The 17069-nt window shown below is 39.5% G+C and overlaps 2 protein-coding genes across 9 annotated transcripts in view; one reads left to right on the forward strand and one right to left on the reverse strand.

Moving 5' to 3' along the window:
- akap6 (A kinase (PRKA) anchor protein 6) overlaps nt 1-17069 on the forward strand; it is a 225277-nt gene that overhangs the window by 18089 nt on the left and 190119 nt on the right. For 2 of the 8 annotated variants that reach the window (XM_044167639.1, XM_044167638.1), the window contains one exon: nt 8240-10526. The exons of the other annotated variants lie outside the window; for them this stretch is intronic. The gene's annotated coding sequence lies outside the window, so the exon portion shown is untranslated. The remainder of the gene's footprint in view (nt 1-8239; nt 10527-17069) is intronic. 8 annotated transcript variants of the gene reach the window in all.
- LOC122862276 (E3 ubiquitin-protein ligase TRIM35-like) lies at nt 11927-13901 on the reverse strand. The gene has a single exon (XM_044167641.1). The coding sequence runs from the start codon at nt 13777-13779 to the stop codon at nt 12889-12891; it is 891 nt and encodes a 296-aa protein (XP_044023576.1). The 5' UTR covers nt 13780-13901; the 3' UTR covers nt 11927-12888.

Here is a 17069-nt window from a genome sequence, read left to right on the forward strand (position 1 = left end):
TTATCAGCCCAGCCAGTTTCTGGAGAAAACACAGAGTCACAGAGTGAAACAGTTATTAGCTCCGATCGAGGGACGTGGAACATTTATCATCACTGAACGAATCAGATGATTGAAAATGTTCTGCAGAATGTGTGCAGTTCTTCTTTTCAAATCACTTTGTCTCTGAAAACGTCAGCAGTCTGTAAGGAAATACTGTGCAGTAATATTACCCGTAATTACACGGGAAAAAAACATGGCCTCCACACACGCTAATGGTTTGGTCCATGTGGGAATCCAGATTGGAAGGTCAAGAGTGGTAATGTGATATAATATAATGTAATGTAGAGGCAAGCCACTGCAGAGGAATGGATATAATGTTAGTAATTATTTAAAGGTATGTACATAAAGTGTGTGTAGCCTCTCCATGTCAACTTATCAACTATGTTATACACGTACATAGTGTTCTTGATTAATTAATGAATACATGTAAAAGCCTTGTAGGAAGGTATTAAAATGATCATGTAATCAATGTAAGACTTCCTTCCTGCGGTTTAATATAAACTGATTCATCTAAATATCAAGTGTGGCTCAAAATGAAAATAGAAAACATGTTGAAGAAATTAATTATTAGAAGAAAATAAACAGTAAAGCACATTAGTAAATGGAGTAAAAAAACAATGATGAAAAGAAAATCCAGCAGGTTAATGATGAAATTGAATGTTAAAAATAGTGTTGTAAATAAGTGGAGTTTGTGTATATTCCTACAATTAACACTTAAACTAATATCATACGTAAGAATATTAACATTTATATGAATTTAGCAAATAACATATTATGATAAAGTTTGTTGTCATGCTTTCAATAACAATGGTGATCCAAAAAAACAAAAAAATAGAATTGCTATGTAAATTGCCATATTATTAACGCACTGACCTGAATCACTTTTAGCTGTCCTTTACTGCTTTATAGAGAATATTAACTGTACATTGAAATATAGACTAAAAACATGCAGAAGAGGTGGCAGTAGTTTTCTCTCAGGCTTTTCGCCAAGTCCCACCCGACTGTGCTGTGATTGGCTAGTACTCGTTACACGCACGCGTGCTTGTGATTGGATGCTAGCTGTGAGTGTGGCAAGTCCTTTTTTCGACACTGTCAATGTACAAACCACTACTGACGTTGAAGATAATGTAATAATAATACAAATAAAAGCTTGGAAAATAGTGACTTGGGCCACCGAATATGATGAATTTACTGTTTATCAGATTCTTGTTGAGTAATGGGACCGGTCCCTGCTGAGGGCGGTGCTGGTCGGTGTGCCAGGCCTGTGAGCTGGCTGGAGCTCTGTCAAGTGACCGGTCTCATAGAATAGAGGCTTTTATTTCCCTGCCGATGGATGGTTTAAATGTCACAACACAAATGTCCATTATAAAATGAATAAAATTAACGGGAACCTGTGGTTATCTGCTGCCTTGATCTCCTGTGGGGTGTTCTGACAGCGAGTCAAGTCTCTCCTGCACCAAAACAGCAGAGAGAAGCTCCACAAACAAGCGCGACAGCAAACAAGTGCCTGCTGGGGTTGCTAGCTAGCCAGCCAGCCGGCCAGTCACGCTCACAGACCCCGCAGCAGGGAGAGACTAAACTGACTGAGTGAGGGACTCAGTCACGGCAGCTTACGTTTTTGTTCCCGCTTGTTGCATCTACTGGAAGTAACGTTATAGTTTATGTGAAATGCCGAAGCAAAAGCTCGTGTTGTGATATTTAAACCATTCTTCAACAGAGAAATAAAAGCCTCTTTTCTATGAGACCGGTCACTTGACACCAGCAAGCTCACAAGCCGGGCGGACTGGCCAGAACCGCCCTTGGCAAGTACTGGTCCGGAGCTGGGTCCAGAGCTGGGTCCGGAGGTCAGTGTGTTTACCAGGGAAACTGTCAACATAGTCCTTCAGAATTAACGTTCCCCATTACTCAACAACAATCTGATAAATAGTTAATTAATCTTAATTCATCACATACTGTGCCCCGTGTCGCTATTTTCCAAGCTAGCGTAGCGGTCATATAATGGCGATCGCGCTACAGCTAGCATCCAATCACAAGTACGCGTGGAAGTAACGAGTACCAGCCAGTCACCGCACAGTACGGCGGGACTTGGTGAAAAGCGAGTGGGGAAAAAAATAATGTGGTTGTGCAAGGCTGCAACACGCTGCACCAATCAGAAGGTCAGAGAGAGGTGAAACCTAGGGCAAAAAAGTCCAGAAAGTCCACTTGCTGCTGCTCATAAAGTTGATTGCTGTGAGCACATTGTAACAGGTGACATAGATGAGCATATCAATACTTTTATCAGCTCAGAGCTTCTCTTACGTGGATTTTGACGGCTGGACAGTAAGAGGACACACTGTTTATTAAAGAGATTTAGTGTGTAAATCAAACTGAAACAGTGGAGGGTTGGACACAAAAATATTATTTTATAAAATGAGGGTGGGCATATCCCTTGCACTTGGGTTGTTTAAATCTACCTCTTTTAAAAGCCTTTTGACAACAAATTAGACCGCAGGGTTTCTTGATCTTGAGCCCTTTAAATTGGGCTTCAGTGCTCTGATTTAATTTCATATTAGCAGTTAATTCTTAGTAGATAATTCTCTGTGTTCTACTTGCTTCCTTTTTTCAGTTACATTTTTATCTTTTGCATCAGTCTCGGTGGTGCATGCAGGATTTATGCTGCTGCTACGGCCACAACACGTGACTGAGTTTTATTTTTTTTAGCCTCTGCTGCTCTTATTCTCCATCTTCTTGTTCAGAAACATGATACAGAGAGAGAGAGAGAGACAGAGAAGGAAAGATTAACGACCAGGAACAGAAGATCCTCCAACACATCTTCCTCCCCTGTGATACATTATTCATTGTGGGGCTGGGCTGGAAGACCCCTGGGACTCACACACACACACACACCCTGTTGTTCCTCTGTGACTGCAGTCTATCTCATGGCTGTATTTTCTTTCTCCACATTGACCTCTCCGCCGTTTATTTTAAGTCCCTGCGTCACAACTACGCACCCTCCTTCTGACTTTAACAGTAACACACAACGTTTGGTTCGTTGTAAATGATTTATAACATTAACGGCTGAGAGCTGAGTTCACACTGAATCCTGTCTGCGGTTGTGTACCATGTGCTGTGGGTGTGGCCAGTAGAGAGCTAGCTGTGGCTGCCAAGGTGAGGCTGGCAGCATCACCACAGGAGGATGTGATTTACTGTCATGGAAGAAGTGCAGATAAACCTATTTGGAAAAACGTCCCCCCCCCCAACAATTTGTTATATTACAGAAAAGCATCTGTTGTTTGTTAAAATACTTATAACAACCCATGTTTTTAGTCCACAAGATTAAAAGTAAAGCGTTCACCTAACAGTAAATTTATAATTAGAAAGGTGTATCAGCAACACATAAGCCTCAGATATTTAATAAAATGGCAGTAAACTGATCGCATAAAAATTTAACTTACAAAACAGCTGTAACAAAAACAGTACCAACAGATAATACTCCAGCAAGAGTACTTGAGGGGGAGATACAGTAAGATATGTGAGTATTTGCTTGGTCTCAAGTCTGAATCTAACAATGTCAATTGAACTGCAACTGCTATATAACTATGACAGTAGCGTTTGTCACTAGCAACAGTACAACCAACTGAAACCAACTGCTGGTGGCAGGATACTCACTGCATCAAACCTCTAAATGATAGTTAGTGTATGCATACAGTCTGTGTCTCGTCATAGTTGGGGGCGTAGTCAGGGTGGAGTTGGCGAGGGGGAAAACAGTCCTTTCCCCCAGCCTGGAAATGCTGGGAAAGCGCGGTTTTTAAACTCACATGCTAATGTCAACAAGGTGTCATGTCTTAAATAGAGTCCTTGCTGTCACTTGACAAAGACCGCTACATTGAAAAATTAAACAGAATCAGAACGGATTGTTCTCCATATCTCATAAAAGACTGGATGAATGATCCAACTAAATGTCTCGTTCCCAGATACAGTAAGGCAAGTGAGTGCTTTGGATGTTGTTGTGGGGTCTTTTGTGACCTCTTGGAAGACTTTGGAGTGGCAAAAAAATGGAAAAAACCCTATATCAGTGAGCATACTGCAGTACACAGTTTTCATTTGATTAGGACAATATTAAGGTACCGCACTTTTTATTATTTAATTAAAAACAATCAGTCTCAGGTGGGACAATAACCAACTGAAGAAAGGCAGGACTCTTCAAAGAAAGAAAATCACACATTTAAGCTTCAATTTAGGAACATTTGTAGAATCTGCATCAGCTCGATTAAAGTGGAAGAAACCCTTTTCTCTGCTTCAGCCTCACTCTGTGATCTCACCTGATAAAGCAGCTGCTGTGTTACATAAAAATCTTTCTACGGTGTGGCTTTAATCTCGGCTTTAATCTCACAAAAGACAGATGAATCAGATCCTGTGTAAACACTCGCCTGTCAGACTCCAGACTGCCGATTCACAAACAGCCGGCGAGCTTTGAATCATGAGATCAGTGAGGATTAGACGTCAGAGAGGATGTTAAACAAGATGATTTCTGTAACGTGTGCATGTTCTGAAACTCAGAGATGTTTAAAAATGCTCAGCTGAGCCCACACAGAGTAAAGGACTGTATGTTTGCATTAATGCTTGGTTGTGATAGACTGAGGACAGGATAACATAAAAAGGTCAGACAGTAAGAATCTTAACTAAGGAGGAAGGGCTGGGGATCGCATTAACTATACCTGACTTTAGGTTTCTGATACCAAAACAGTACTTTGAGACATGAACACAATTTTCTAGACAATCTTGTTTCTCATTTAACAAATAAAACCAACATAAATCTAAACTCAGTAGTAGTAGTAACAACTTTTCTGAATTAAAATAGTGTAAAATTGTCAAAATGTAAATTTAAATCAAGAACTATCTGATAACCCAGTGGGCAAATTGTCTGTGAACAATGTCTGAATCTTTACCACAAACAGCATCATTTTCAGCTACGTGAAGCAGCTTGTTGTGCCGTGTCTTTAGATGTTTCCAATCAGTTAACTCTGATGCAGTGAACTATTTTTACTCTCATTGAACAGTCTGAGACATATTATATTAATTGTGCATGCCAGTATAGTTTTTGGCTGATGGACTGGTGGACTCTGGGTGCCAGTTCGATACATGACCACGAATTTTCTGTCACACCTAGTTGGTAGCAGTTTGGTCAGTTTTCGTTTTGTAAGCTTAGTTGAAGTTTTTTAAAAATGTGTAATCTGAATTCAGTTTGGCACCTCAATGTGAGCTTAAATTTGTCCGATGATTTGTGTAGGACAACAAACACAGAGAATTATTTACTCTACTTGTGTGTAATTGTTTGAGTGTATATACTCTACAGTATATGTGTGTGTGTGTACGTGTCCAGCCTGCGTCCCTATTGGCATCTCTGCCGGAAAATGACCTATTTACTGGACACTGTCTAATTAAATCATTAACACAGGGCTCTGTTGTATCAGTATGGAGGGTTGTCTGTGTCATGCCCTTGCTTTTCCAACTCCTGCTGCCATTGAGAGTCATAAAAAAAGTCCTTATTATCAGTCACATTTCTGTTATATCAACAGACCCAAATCACTTGCAGCACTGCTAGTCAAGAAAACATTAGATGGTTCGTTTTAGAAGAAGAAGCTTTACTTTATTAATCCCCATGGGGAAGTTCTTTTTACACACATAGGCCCGAAATAGCTTGCTTGTAGACATGCAAATGTGGAGAGATGGCGGAGTGATGGGCTGCCACGCAGCGGCGCCCCATTTTCAAGAAAACCAGAATTTGGAAAATGACAGGAGGAGCCTTGTTACAGCTGAGATTTGTTGAGGAAATAACATCACAGCTGTGTGTGACAGGCTGAGCCACCTGTCAATCATGCCAGACATCCCCCCAAACATACTCACTTTAAAGGTGGGGGTATGCGATTCTGGAGAAATACAATACCATGACAAATACCATGATATAGAGCGAAAACAACGACACAGCAAGTAAATTTAACTAACGTTAGCTAGGTTGTGGGTTAGCAAACTGTCGCTACAGTTGCTGCTGCTAAGCTAACAGCCAGGGAGGACGAGACGGTTTCCCAGAGCGAGCACAGCAGCTCCAGACAGCGATACTCACAACTCTCCTGCTACTATAGCTAACATCACAACAACAGCAGATCTTGGCAAACTAGAAAGTTAGCTTAATGTCCTCGGGCAAGTCATTTAACGTTACCTGACACACAAATCATGGCTGGAATAGTGTTGTGTGGCTCGGTCCGAGTCTCTTTGTTTGTTTCCCATTTACAGAGCCAGGGCACACTGAACGGACAGCTAGCGGACCGTGAGGAGATTTAAATTTGACAAAAAGACGTGTATTGGATTAGAATCACATACCCCACCTTTAAGCCTTAATACAGTATCTTCGTAACGCTGTATTTTACCATAGTTTCCTATAATTTCCTATAAAGGAAGTGTAACTGTAAGTAGGACTGTTCCAGGGAAGGACTGTGTACTTTACAGTGTTGGGCAAGCTACTTGGCAATTGTAGCGAGCTAAGCTACCAGTTATTCTACATTAAATGAAGCTTCACTACACTGAAATCTAGCAAGCTAAGCTACAGCAACATGGCAAAAGTAGCTTACTACATCGAAGCAATTTTACTTTTAATTTTTACATTGAACCAACTTCAGTGCTATCTGAGTGATCAATTGTAGCTAGCTAGTGGTTAGTTGTTGACAAGTTGCTGGCTGGTGTTTGCAGACTGCACTGAGTTGTAGTTAAACTAGTAAGGCCGCTACTTGTAGCGCTGCTACTGCTACTTACACTGGTACTTTGGTACTTATTGTAGGAAAAATGGAAAGTGTTCAATTGGTCCACTTCCTGTTAATTAGTTCCAATTAAGTCTTCTAATCAGTGCACAGCAGGTCAGCTAAACATGCAAATAATACAATTCAACATAGTTTCAGTTTTGTAGAAAAATCAATTTACATGGAAATATTTAAAAAGCAATTTTTTTTCTGGACAAACAGAGTACTTTAAAATAAGAAAATAAAATAGTGGTTATCAGAGGTAAATGGTGTAGTAAAATAAGGAAATATAAAACTGAGAATTTGATATATATATATTAAAATGGGTTTTAATACATAATTTAAAAGATGATACAGATTTATTAAATTATGTCTGACTCACAGGGACTTAATTACTGTTAAACTACAGTAATGATTGTGGAGCATTATAGGCAGGTGATTCACGGAGGTCAAAGGTCACATAGAAAACGTAATGGGCTCTTTATCAACAGTCGTCATCATCTCATTAAGGCTGATGAGGAGAATTATTGATCAGAGTCGTGATCATAACTGCTGCCATTGTTCTTAGTTATCATGCTGATCATAAGCGTCATCGCCTCCTCATCTCTTGTCCTTCCTCACTTCTTTCCTCTCCTCTCCTTTTCTTCCTCCACTTCCCTGCACTTTCCCCACCACCGCCCCCCTCTCCCTCTCTGTGGTCATGTGGCCGATGAAGTCATGGTGATGCTGATGATGTCATGTCGGTTTCTGCCCACTGACCTCATCCTGACGGGCCTCACAGACAGGAAATGCTTTTCTAACGCCGAGAATAATGTTTCAGGGAAAGAGAGAGGAGGGATGTTTGCCGCTTTAGAGAGATACTTTGAAGAGTTTATTTCTAAAAAGAGAAGAGTAGTTTTTTAAAGGATGGTAAGTGAATAAAATAAATAAATAAATTATCATCAGTTACACAAAACATAAAATAAAGGCATAAAATAACAACATAAATGGAGTAAATTTGATTCAAATGTTTTAAATAACAAAATATATAAGTAATAAAGTAAATCAGTGGTTCCCAACTTGTGGGTCGGGACCCTCCAACAGTTCTCAAAACAAATCTCAGGGTTCACAACATGATTAAATGGATAAGACAGACAAAAAAAAATCCTGCCACACAAAATTCTGTTTATTTTTGTCAGATTGTTCTGTAATCTAATGGTTTTACTTCAAAATATTATTGAGATGATTCAGTCAAATAGAGGAAAAGATCTCTGCGGTTGAACTGCTCACAGCTAATAGGCATAATCTGCGCTGAGGGGTTACAAGTAGACATTGCTTTGTCTTAAGGGGTCACAAGCCAAAAAGATTGGGAACTAAATGACTAAATAAATGATGTAAGTAGATTAACAAAATAAATGTTAATAGGCTTAATCCATTTTATCTTACAGACACAACTGAACAAACATCTGAAAAAACCCCAACAACAAATTGAACCTACATGAAGGAGGCCTTGTAATGCAGATACATCCAAAGAAGAAGACGGGCCTACTGGAATAATCACCAAAACATGTACTAAGGATGTCCCCAGAGCCAACCCTAAGGATCGGTATCGGTGCCGGTCCGGGCTTATTTTAGTGGATTGGTACCAGCTAAAAAAAAAAAGTTGCTCCAACAGAGTGAGACCTCTTCTCTCGAGCGTCACGTCAATTTCAGGAGTCAGAACCTCCCAGTTAAACTTTCATTCATATCATGTCTCAATAATTTAAGCTTATCAACTTAATAGTTTTGAACCAGGATGTCCAGTATTTGGAAACAGTAGCTCGTGAAAAATAAGGTGTGCCAAAGTCAGTAGGATACAGCTGTTATTTCAATGTGCCAGATACATGTTTGATTAGCATCGCATATCTTACGCTGCTTTGTAAATAAATAAATAAAGATCAGATACCCAATATTAAGGTGTCATAATGTGACATAGCCTCGGTGTGCAACTTAAGTCACATGATAGCAGGTGGTCATATATGGCAGGGGGATTGAAACTCCTGTCTCTGGTGCTCGACGTGAATGGCCTCCTTGGTCTTTATTGTCTTGTTCGTCAGCGTGTTCGTGCTTCACTCAATCAAACCAGTGAAAATAAAGTTGCAGCCTCATCCCTCTCTCACCCCTGTCCTCAGCTGAACTGGGCTGAACTGGGTTACCATCATTAATCCTGTCAGGCAGGTTGAGTTTATCACGGACTGCTTTTCGTTCTGCTGCTCTACTGACATCATTTCTCTGCTTCGCTGCTGCCTCTGCTGCTAATGCTGATCAATACAGAGCCTGAGTCACCCCCGCACTGCAACACACTGACTGCTGCTGGTTAATGGGTCACTCTGTGTGTGTGTGTGTGTGTGTGTGTGTGATAGAGAGAGAAAGAGATTTCACACAGATAAAATCGTATTTGGCAGAAAAACCAGCCAACGCATTGCATTCTTCTTTTTTTTTTTTAAGAATATTTTTTTGGGCTTTTTGCCTTTATTTGATAGGAACAGCTGAAGAGAAACAGGAAATGTGGGAGAGGGGGTGGCGTCGGGGTGACATGCAGCAAGTGACATGCAACAAATTGCATTCTTTGAAGATGTGGACGTGGAAATCAGAGGAAGACACACATTCATACATACGGCTCTCATATACGTTTGAGATTATTTGAGAATTTAACAGTTAAATTCAACCACTACTTTTATTTTTGTTTTTTGTGAATGTTAAATCTTTGTTTTGCTCTGCTGAACAATAAGGCCAGACTGCAAACACGACTATATTCAGATTTTTTTTATTTGATTTATATTTTGGCATCATGGCTTCAGAGCTAATCTATTTTTTATTTAGACTGTGCAAAGTAACTACTGTGAACATCTCCAACTTTTAATATGTAAATAAAAAAGTGCCCTGTTCCACTATACCAGGGATCATTACTGGAAATAGGCATTATTAAGTAGGACGTATTTTTCTATTTAGTCTCTATTTATGTTGTATATGTGTGCCACATTTTATTCATTAGTTTATTTTAGTTGAAAAAATTAAATTACTTTATCAGATAAAATAACACGCCATCACTACTAGGTTCATGTGCCTATATATATATATATTTTAATAAAACATTCCTGATTTGAAGCTGCATCCTTTTTTGCACAACTGATGTTTATCTTAACTTTTTCATTTTTCTTAGTATTATTTTTCCCCGGAACTGCTCTCTGTTATGTCTTTATGTTGGTATGAAATTCATGCTGAAACCTGCAGACAGGCTGAACTGGGAGCTGGATGCATATTTTATTCAGAGAAAAGAGGATATGAATAAAACATTTTATTTGTCTGTTCGCTGCGTCTGCCGGTGCTTAAAGGGATTTAAAGCTACAGCTGAGATGAAGGGGAGGAGACACACCCACATGGACAGTGTGTGTGCGGTGCCATGCTGTGACAGCCTGCATGTCTGAGAGAATAACAGTGGAGGGAGAGCTACAGCGTGAGAAAACAAAGTAGTGTCTGGGAGTTCAAAAAAAAAAAAGAAGCGAGAGGTTTTGTCCCTTTCATGCAGACAGAAGGAAGAGTGGCGGAGATAAACAGTGACAGAAAAAGAGGAAGAGTTTGTTGTCATCCGACCACATCCGTTTGATCTCCTGCCTCCACATATGGAACAGTGTGGATGACTCCATCTGGTTTTAGAATATGGGATTATTATGTCGTGCAAGGGAAGATGGAGAGGTCAGTGTGAAAGTGTGTGTGTTTTTTTATTTTCTATTTTTCGTTTTCTGTTATTGTTTGCATTTGTATTTTGTGAGAACCAAGACCTTTAGACCTGCAAAGGGAGAATATTTTGCAAAGTGAGGACTATTTAAATGTCTCCAGTCATGCTAGCAGCTCTGTGAGGCTGTACTTGGGTACATCGGTGCTTTGAGCTAAATGCTAACGTTGGGATGCCAACATGCTTACTGTGACATGCTCACATGCTGATGTTATAATGTTCACCATCTTAATTTAGCATGTTAGCATGCTAACATTTGCTAATTAACACAACACACAAAGTGCAGCTGAGGCTTACGGGAGTGTCAGTAGTTTTGCAGGTATTTGTTCATAAACAAAGTTTTGGACAAATAGAAATTTTGAACTGAAGATGTGATACTATATCTGGTGATATTCAAAACTTTTCTTATTGTCTACAAATCTCACGTGCAGAACCAAACCAACAATGAATGTATCTACTAACAAGTATTGTGTGTGTGTGTCAGAGCCTGATATATCTTTGTCTGCGCCATAGCGCTCCATCGTTGTCTAAAACTATTAAAAACACACAATGAGCCACACTGTTGCACAGGATGACATGTTCCTTCATTACCATGAACACACACACTGTAGTTTATTTTAACTCAATCCCACAGACACCATCCTAGGCATGGGACGATATGAAAATTTCATGTCATTATCCTGACCAAAATAATTGCGGATTCACAATATTGTCCCGATAATAATCAAAATATGCTTAAAACTCTTAAAATGGTACTAAAACATACTAGAATCACTTTATCGTACATTGTGAGCATCCTTTTTTAGTGAAAAATAACCAAACAAAACCAAACAAATGGAAATAAGGTAATCATAAATCATAAGTCCCCCTGCATAAATAAAGGATAAATAAATAAATAAAAAATTTAAACATTGTGTGAGTCTGTTCTTTCTTACGTGATAATTCCTGTATTTTTTAAATCAGGCTCTATTTTTCACTTCACTAACATGATGTCAGATGGTACAGACAACAATTTCATCAATTGCATCAGTATATATAATTTACCCCTGATCTAAGAAATACTTTAACAACAATAAAGTCCAACTGGTATTGGCATTGTGCTTTTCAAGTCACTCGTGAGGATATTCACGATTATCCCGATAATGGAAATTTACCATGATCAACTTATCTTGAGTGTTTTTTTATCCCAATCCGCAATAAATATATCGTCCATATATCGTCCCATCGTCCTACTGCCCCAAATACTCACTTTAGATAATATGATATAGAAGAACACCAGTCTGATCCTTTAAACACAAAGGAGGTAATTGTTTAGGCCTTAGAACACCAGAATGCCTCAACTTCTAATTCCCCAGTTTAATAAGTATATTTTGTCATATTGATTGTCAGTGAATCCGAAAAGTAAATTTACATCATGAATAAACAGAAATTTAAGTAAATCACTTTATTCTTTATTGATTTGGGCATTGTATTATCATATTATTATTTTTATTATTTTTTCCAGCCTGTATATATAATCACAGTAAACATAACAATAAGCATATCTAAAACACAGGAGTGTACAGTCAGTGCACAACAGTACTGACCAAAAATATCTTTTTTTTTTTTTTTTTTTTTTTTTACAACAGAGCAGAATAAATATAACAGTCTTTTGGAAAGAAACACTAATGATCTTATCTCCTTGTTCACTAAATAAAAGATGCTTTGGCAAAGCTGAATAAACCAAATTAGAAAAATATGAGTCAATATGTAAATATCTGAGTATTCAAAAAAATCCATTAAAAAAATATACAGAACATGATAGTTTCGTGCATTTAATTTTTGACTTCAAAGTATTTTTAGCCTTTCTTGCAGCACTTGCAGAACACACACCCTGTCTGATCCATTTAAGGGGGCTTTCACACTCGCAGTTTATTCTCAATCCCAGAGTAATTTGCTTAAAAAGTTACCAATGTGAATACTTTTCCAGAACCGAGGTGCAGACCAAGAAACTGTTCCCGAGTGTCCACCTGGAAAAGGTGGTCTGAGATGTGTTCCCAGTGGTACGAACCATGTGCTGTCAGACAATTCATGTGATGCAAGACAAATTTCTGAGGAATCTGATAATAAAGTGCAGTTTGATGTGATTCTGTGTAATTAAGCTTCAAGTTTGGAAATTACCAACTGTGATCAAATCGTGATACTGTATCATTTCTCACACAGCTCTTTCACTCTGTCAGTTCTCAAAGCCAGTGCTGTATTCTTTCAGTTGGAGGAGGTACGGATCGTGGATAGTTTGGCCCATGGTTGAGTCTCTCTAAGCTTGTACTCCTCCATGGTGGCTCAGGGCTTCTGGACACTGCGAGTGGAGGTTACCTTCTCCTTCACACTGTCCAAGATTTTGAAGGACAGGTTGTTCAGGTGTTCGGCCATGTCTATCAGAGCACTTGGGATCGGCTCTGGTATATCCGGCAGGGAAAGCTGAACTGTCTCAGCTGCAGTCTTGAAGTTCTGCAGGAATGGGAGATCTTCAGCTCTCAGCACCTCCTCTGTTTCTCTGATTGTGTCTGAAAGAGCGGCTATCTCTGTGCTCAGAGCCTCACTCTTCCTCTTCATCATCTCACTCTTCTGCTTCTTTTCCGCCCTCAGTGCAGCAACCCTGACCTCCACTTCCTTTTGGAGAAACTTCTGAAGCATGGAGAACACTTCCTTAATCTGCCTCTCTGTGTCTTGAGCCTGGAGTTCAGTGTCTTGAGCTGTTTGATCAAAGTTTTCTTTAATGTCACTGAAGAGCCACAGTTTCTCCTGTATGGGCTTCAGGAGGCCCTGAAGTACCTCCTTGTAAGCCCGAGCTGCTTCATCGATAGGCATGATTCTGTGGTTGGTGTGTGAATTTGAATGCAAACAGATGAGACAAACTGGCTGATAATGATCCTGACAGAAGTGTTTTAGTTTCTCTGCGTGCAGACTGCAGAGATCTGCAGACCCTGTTGAAAGTCTCTCAGTTCTCTCCAGTAAAAAACCTTCACACAGGTTCTTCAGTGCCAAGTTTAGGGGTGGATCACTTTGTAAAGATGTACTCTTACATAATGGACACTCAAGAGTTGTTTTCTCTGTCCACCATCTTTGAAGACAGGCTTTACAGAAACTGTGACTGCATGACAGGAGGACAGGCTCTTTATAGATGTCACGACAGATAGAACAGTAAAGATTCTCCTCAACCCGAAAAGCCATTACCTCCAAGGTATACTAAACAGCAGCCACACAGCAGGCAGTCACGCTTCCACTCCCAAGTCAAATTTCTGCTTACAGTCCAGTCTCACATACAATGTCTCAAAGTGCTTTACCGCAATGACAGTTCCTGACAACAACAAAAAAAAGTCTCAGCACATTGGGTAAAAAACAGAAGAAACCTTGTGACAGGCAATTCAATCCCCTCCTCTAGAAACTTCTCAAAATGTACGGTCTTTTTCTAAATCTCCTGGAGTCAGCAGCTGGTTGAAGTTGCAGTATTCCCTGTCTTTCTACTGTTTGCTCTGGTAGCTGTCCCCTCGCAGTTATGAGAAGTTTTCAGTTTCGCCTGGATGTAACTCGTACAGCATGTCTCTATGTGTTTGTTTCTGTTTTAAACTGGATAATCAAGACTGTTTGCCTGGTTTGTCTCAGGTGATTCACATAATGGGTTAATTAATGGGCTGTTCATTTCATTCCAAGCATTTCTCTCAGTACGCACTAAGAGCTTCACATTGATGCAACTCATAGACTGTATTTAAATAAGCCGTACTTCCTCACATGTCCCACCTGAACATTATGGAGCTGTTGTCTACATTTTGCCTAAAATCTTAGTCAGTAATGTTATCTTTTTGGGTTTCACTGGCACCCTAACAAATTATGAAGTGGGTCCACCCAGCATGAAAGCCAGGCTAGTTACAGTGATGATATGATGATAAGTTCCTGCATGACGCAGATGACACACCCACCTGAGCTATGTATGAAATGTTGACAGTCAACTTTGTTTTTGAGCAATCAAATCAAAAAGACTTCCGCATCTCCCCAACCATTTCCTCACCCAGACTTGTGCTTTTGTTTCTTCTTACTGCAAATCATTAACGTTACCAAAGCAAGTTGTTGCACCACCTCCATCTCCAATTTATGTTTACGTCTGCTTCCTCACGAGAGCACGTGAGATCACAAGAGCATGTGAGATGGTGTATTGTTCCCTCTGGCACAATGATCTTAATAAAATCCTGTAGTGTGTGATATGCCATTATTTTCAAATCTTGTATTGTGAGCATGGTTGAGATTAGAGAGAAGAACATCTGTGAAGTTTCTCCTGATGTGCGTGATGCAACCTGATTTCACAGTCGGTTAGGTTTTTTAAACTCCTGTAGTCTGAGCCCAGCTTAACTGTAGCAGCCGTTTCTTATCCCTATTTCGACAATGTTTGTGAACAAATGAGCTAAGGCAGTTGATATTAATATAGTCAGTGGCACACTGCTGCCACCAGTGTAGCTGAGTTTTCAGTGGTCACCTTAGTACTAACCTGCTGTTTTAATCCTGAAGTTCATACCTTCTCACTCACGGACAGCAATTCCAGAATACAGAACTAACAACATTTCTTCCAAATTTATAAAGTCTGTTAGCTGCTGCAGTCTGTTGGCTGGCACGCTTAAATTAAAGGTTTCATTGGGTGTATGATTCTAGTGCCTTGTGCAAATTCCAACCCCTGATAATGCCGGCAATAATGGAATAAGAGTCAGTGAATCTCAACTAAATTTACTCTTCACTTAATTCTTTCCTAATTTTGATGTTATAAGGTCATTTTGTCAACCTTGTGTAAATAATCACAGTAAGCATGATAATAAGCATTCCTAAGACAGTACTGTCCAACAGCATAGAAAGGTTTAGTTCATTCCACATCAAAATTATATTAAAATTTCTGTTATATTAAAATTATATTAAGTGCCTACCAGAGACACAGTCATGGTACATTTTAAAGAACTACCCGATATTTGATTCCAATAACTACATTCAGTTGCCACTTTATTAGTTCCACCTAGCTAAAACTAATGCAGTCTTTATCTACAAAGAGAAACAAAAAAATGTAGAATTGAGGAAGTTAAAATCAAATTAGCTTTTCAACAAAAATTTACATGAAGCAAGAGTCAAGATAGAGATTGTCTTGGCATCTATATATCTCAATAAACAGAACATTCATTGATCATACTATACATGCTTGTCTGTTTTTTCCACACTCAACCTTTCTCACTTTTCGACTTCATTACCTTCATTGTAGATATTTGCTGAATTCTGTTTCCTTTTTTCCCTTTTCTTGCAGCACTTTGAAGCTGCTGTAGTCCAAATCTTCTGAAGTCTCAAGTCCAAACCTCTCACATTATGAGATATTCTGTTTTGAACGTTAGTACAGGCTGAAGACTGATGTATACATGGTTGGTGGGAAATTTGTCTTGAGGAATGAGACTCGAGGACTCGTAAGGTTGAGTCCTTGAGTCTCACTCCTCATTGGCAGTACAAGACAAAATGGCCTCCTGGACACAACTTCACTCCGGAGTGTATTTTTAGGACAGTACCACAGCGGTACAGGATTAGTTTTTAGGTCCAGAACCTCAGTAGTGGAGATAATTTCCTTAATACTGCCCAAGACGGTAAAGGAAAGGTTGTTCAGGTGTTTGGCTGTGTCTGTCAGAACTTTTTGGAACGACTCTGGGACATCCGGCAGGGAAAGCTGGACTCAGCTGCAGCCTTGTAGTTCTGCAGGAAAAAGAGGTCTGATGGTCCAGACAGAATAGTTCGGCGTGCACATTGCACAGAGCCTCAGACCCTCTCTGATCTCTCTACTGAAAAAGCTTCACACAGGTTCTTTAGTGCCAAGTTTTTAAGTGGATCATATAATACATATTTTCTCTTACAGACTGGGCACTCATGAGTTGCTTTCTCTGTCCACCACTGCTGCCAACAGGCTTTACAAAAACTGTGGCTGCATGGAGGACAGGATCTTGAAAGATTTAATGGCAGACAAGACAGTATTCTCCTCTCACCGAGAAACCATTTTCTCTCTACAAACAAAGCTACAAACACAGCAGGCAGACAGCTCAAATTATTCAAACCGGTCAGTCACACTTCCACTCTTTCCTCTAGAAAGTTTTCTGAAAGTCCTAAATGCATTGAGGAGTTCCCAATATCCCAGTATTCCCAGTATTTCCACTGTTCCCTTCTGTAGCTGTTCTCCCTTTTGGGTTTTCGCTGGACATAACTTTTACAGTCTGCTCTTGTATGTTTGGACATCCAAGAAAGAGTGTATTTCTGTGTTTGTTTCATGCAATTCTAGAAAGAGATAATTGCTGAGCCATAAATGCTGAACCATGAACTGTTATAGAGCTGAGAGGTGTGTTTCATTACAAGAGATGATGTGGTGATGAACTGTAGACTAATAACATACAGTACACTTAAATAATCTGTACCTTCTTCCATATGTTCCAACTATAGTAATACTTATGGAGTTG

The sequence above is a fragment of the Siniperca chuatsi genome, linkage group LG15 (genome assembly GCF_020085105.1).
Source record: "Siniperca chuatsi isolate FFG_IHB_CAS linkage group LG15, ASM2008510v1, whole genome shotgun sequence".
Taxonomy (NCBI): Eukaryota; Metazoa; Chordata; class Actinopteri; order Centrarchiformes; family Sinipercidae; genus Siniperca; species Siniperca chuatsi.

Bases quoted from the DNA above. Each gene is read 5' to 3' on its own strand.
- LOC122862276 (XM_044167641.1), bottom strand. From the start codon at position 13,779: ATGGCTTTTCGGGTTGAGGAGAATCTTTACTGTTCTATCTGTCGTGAC.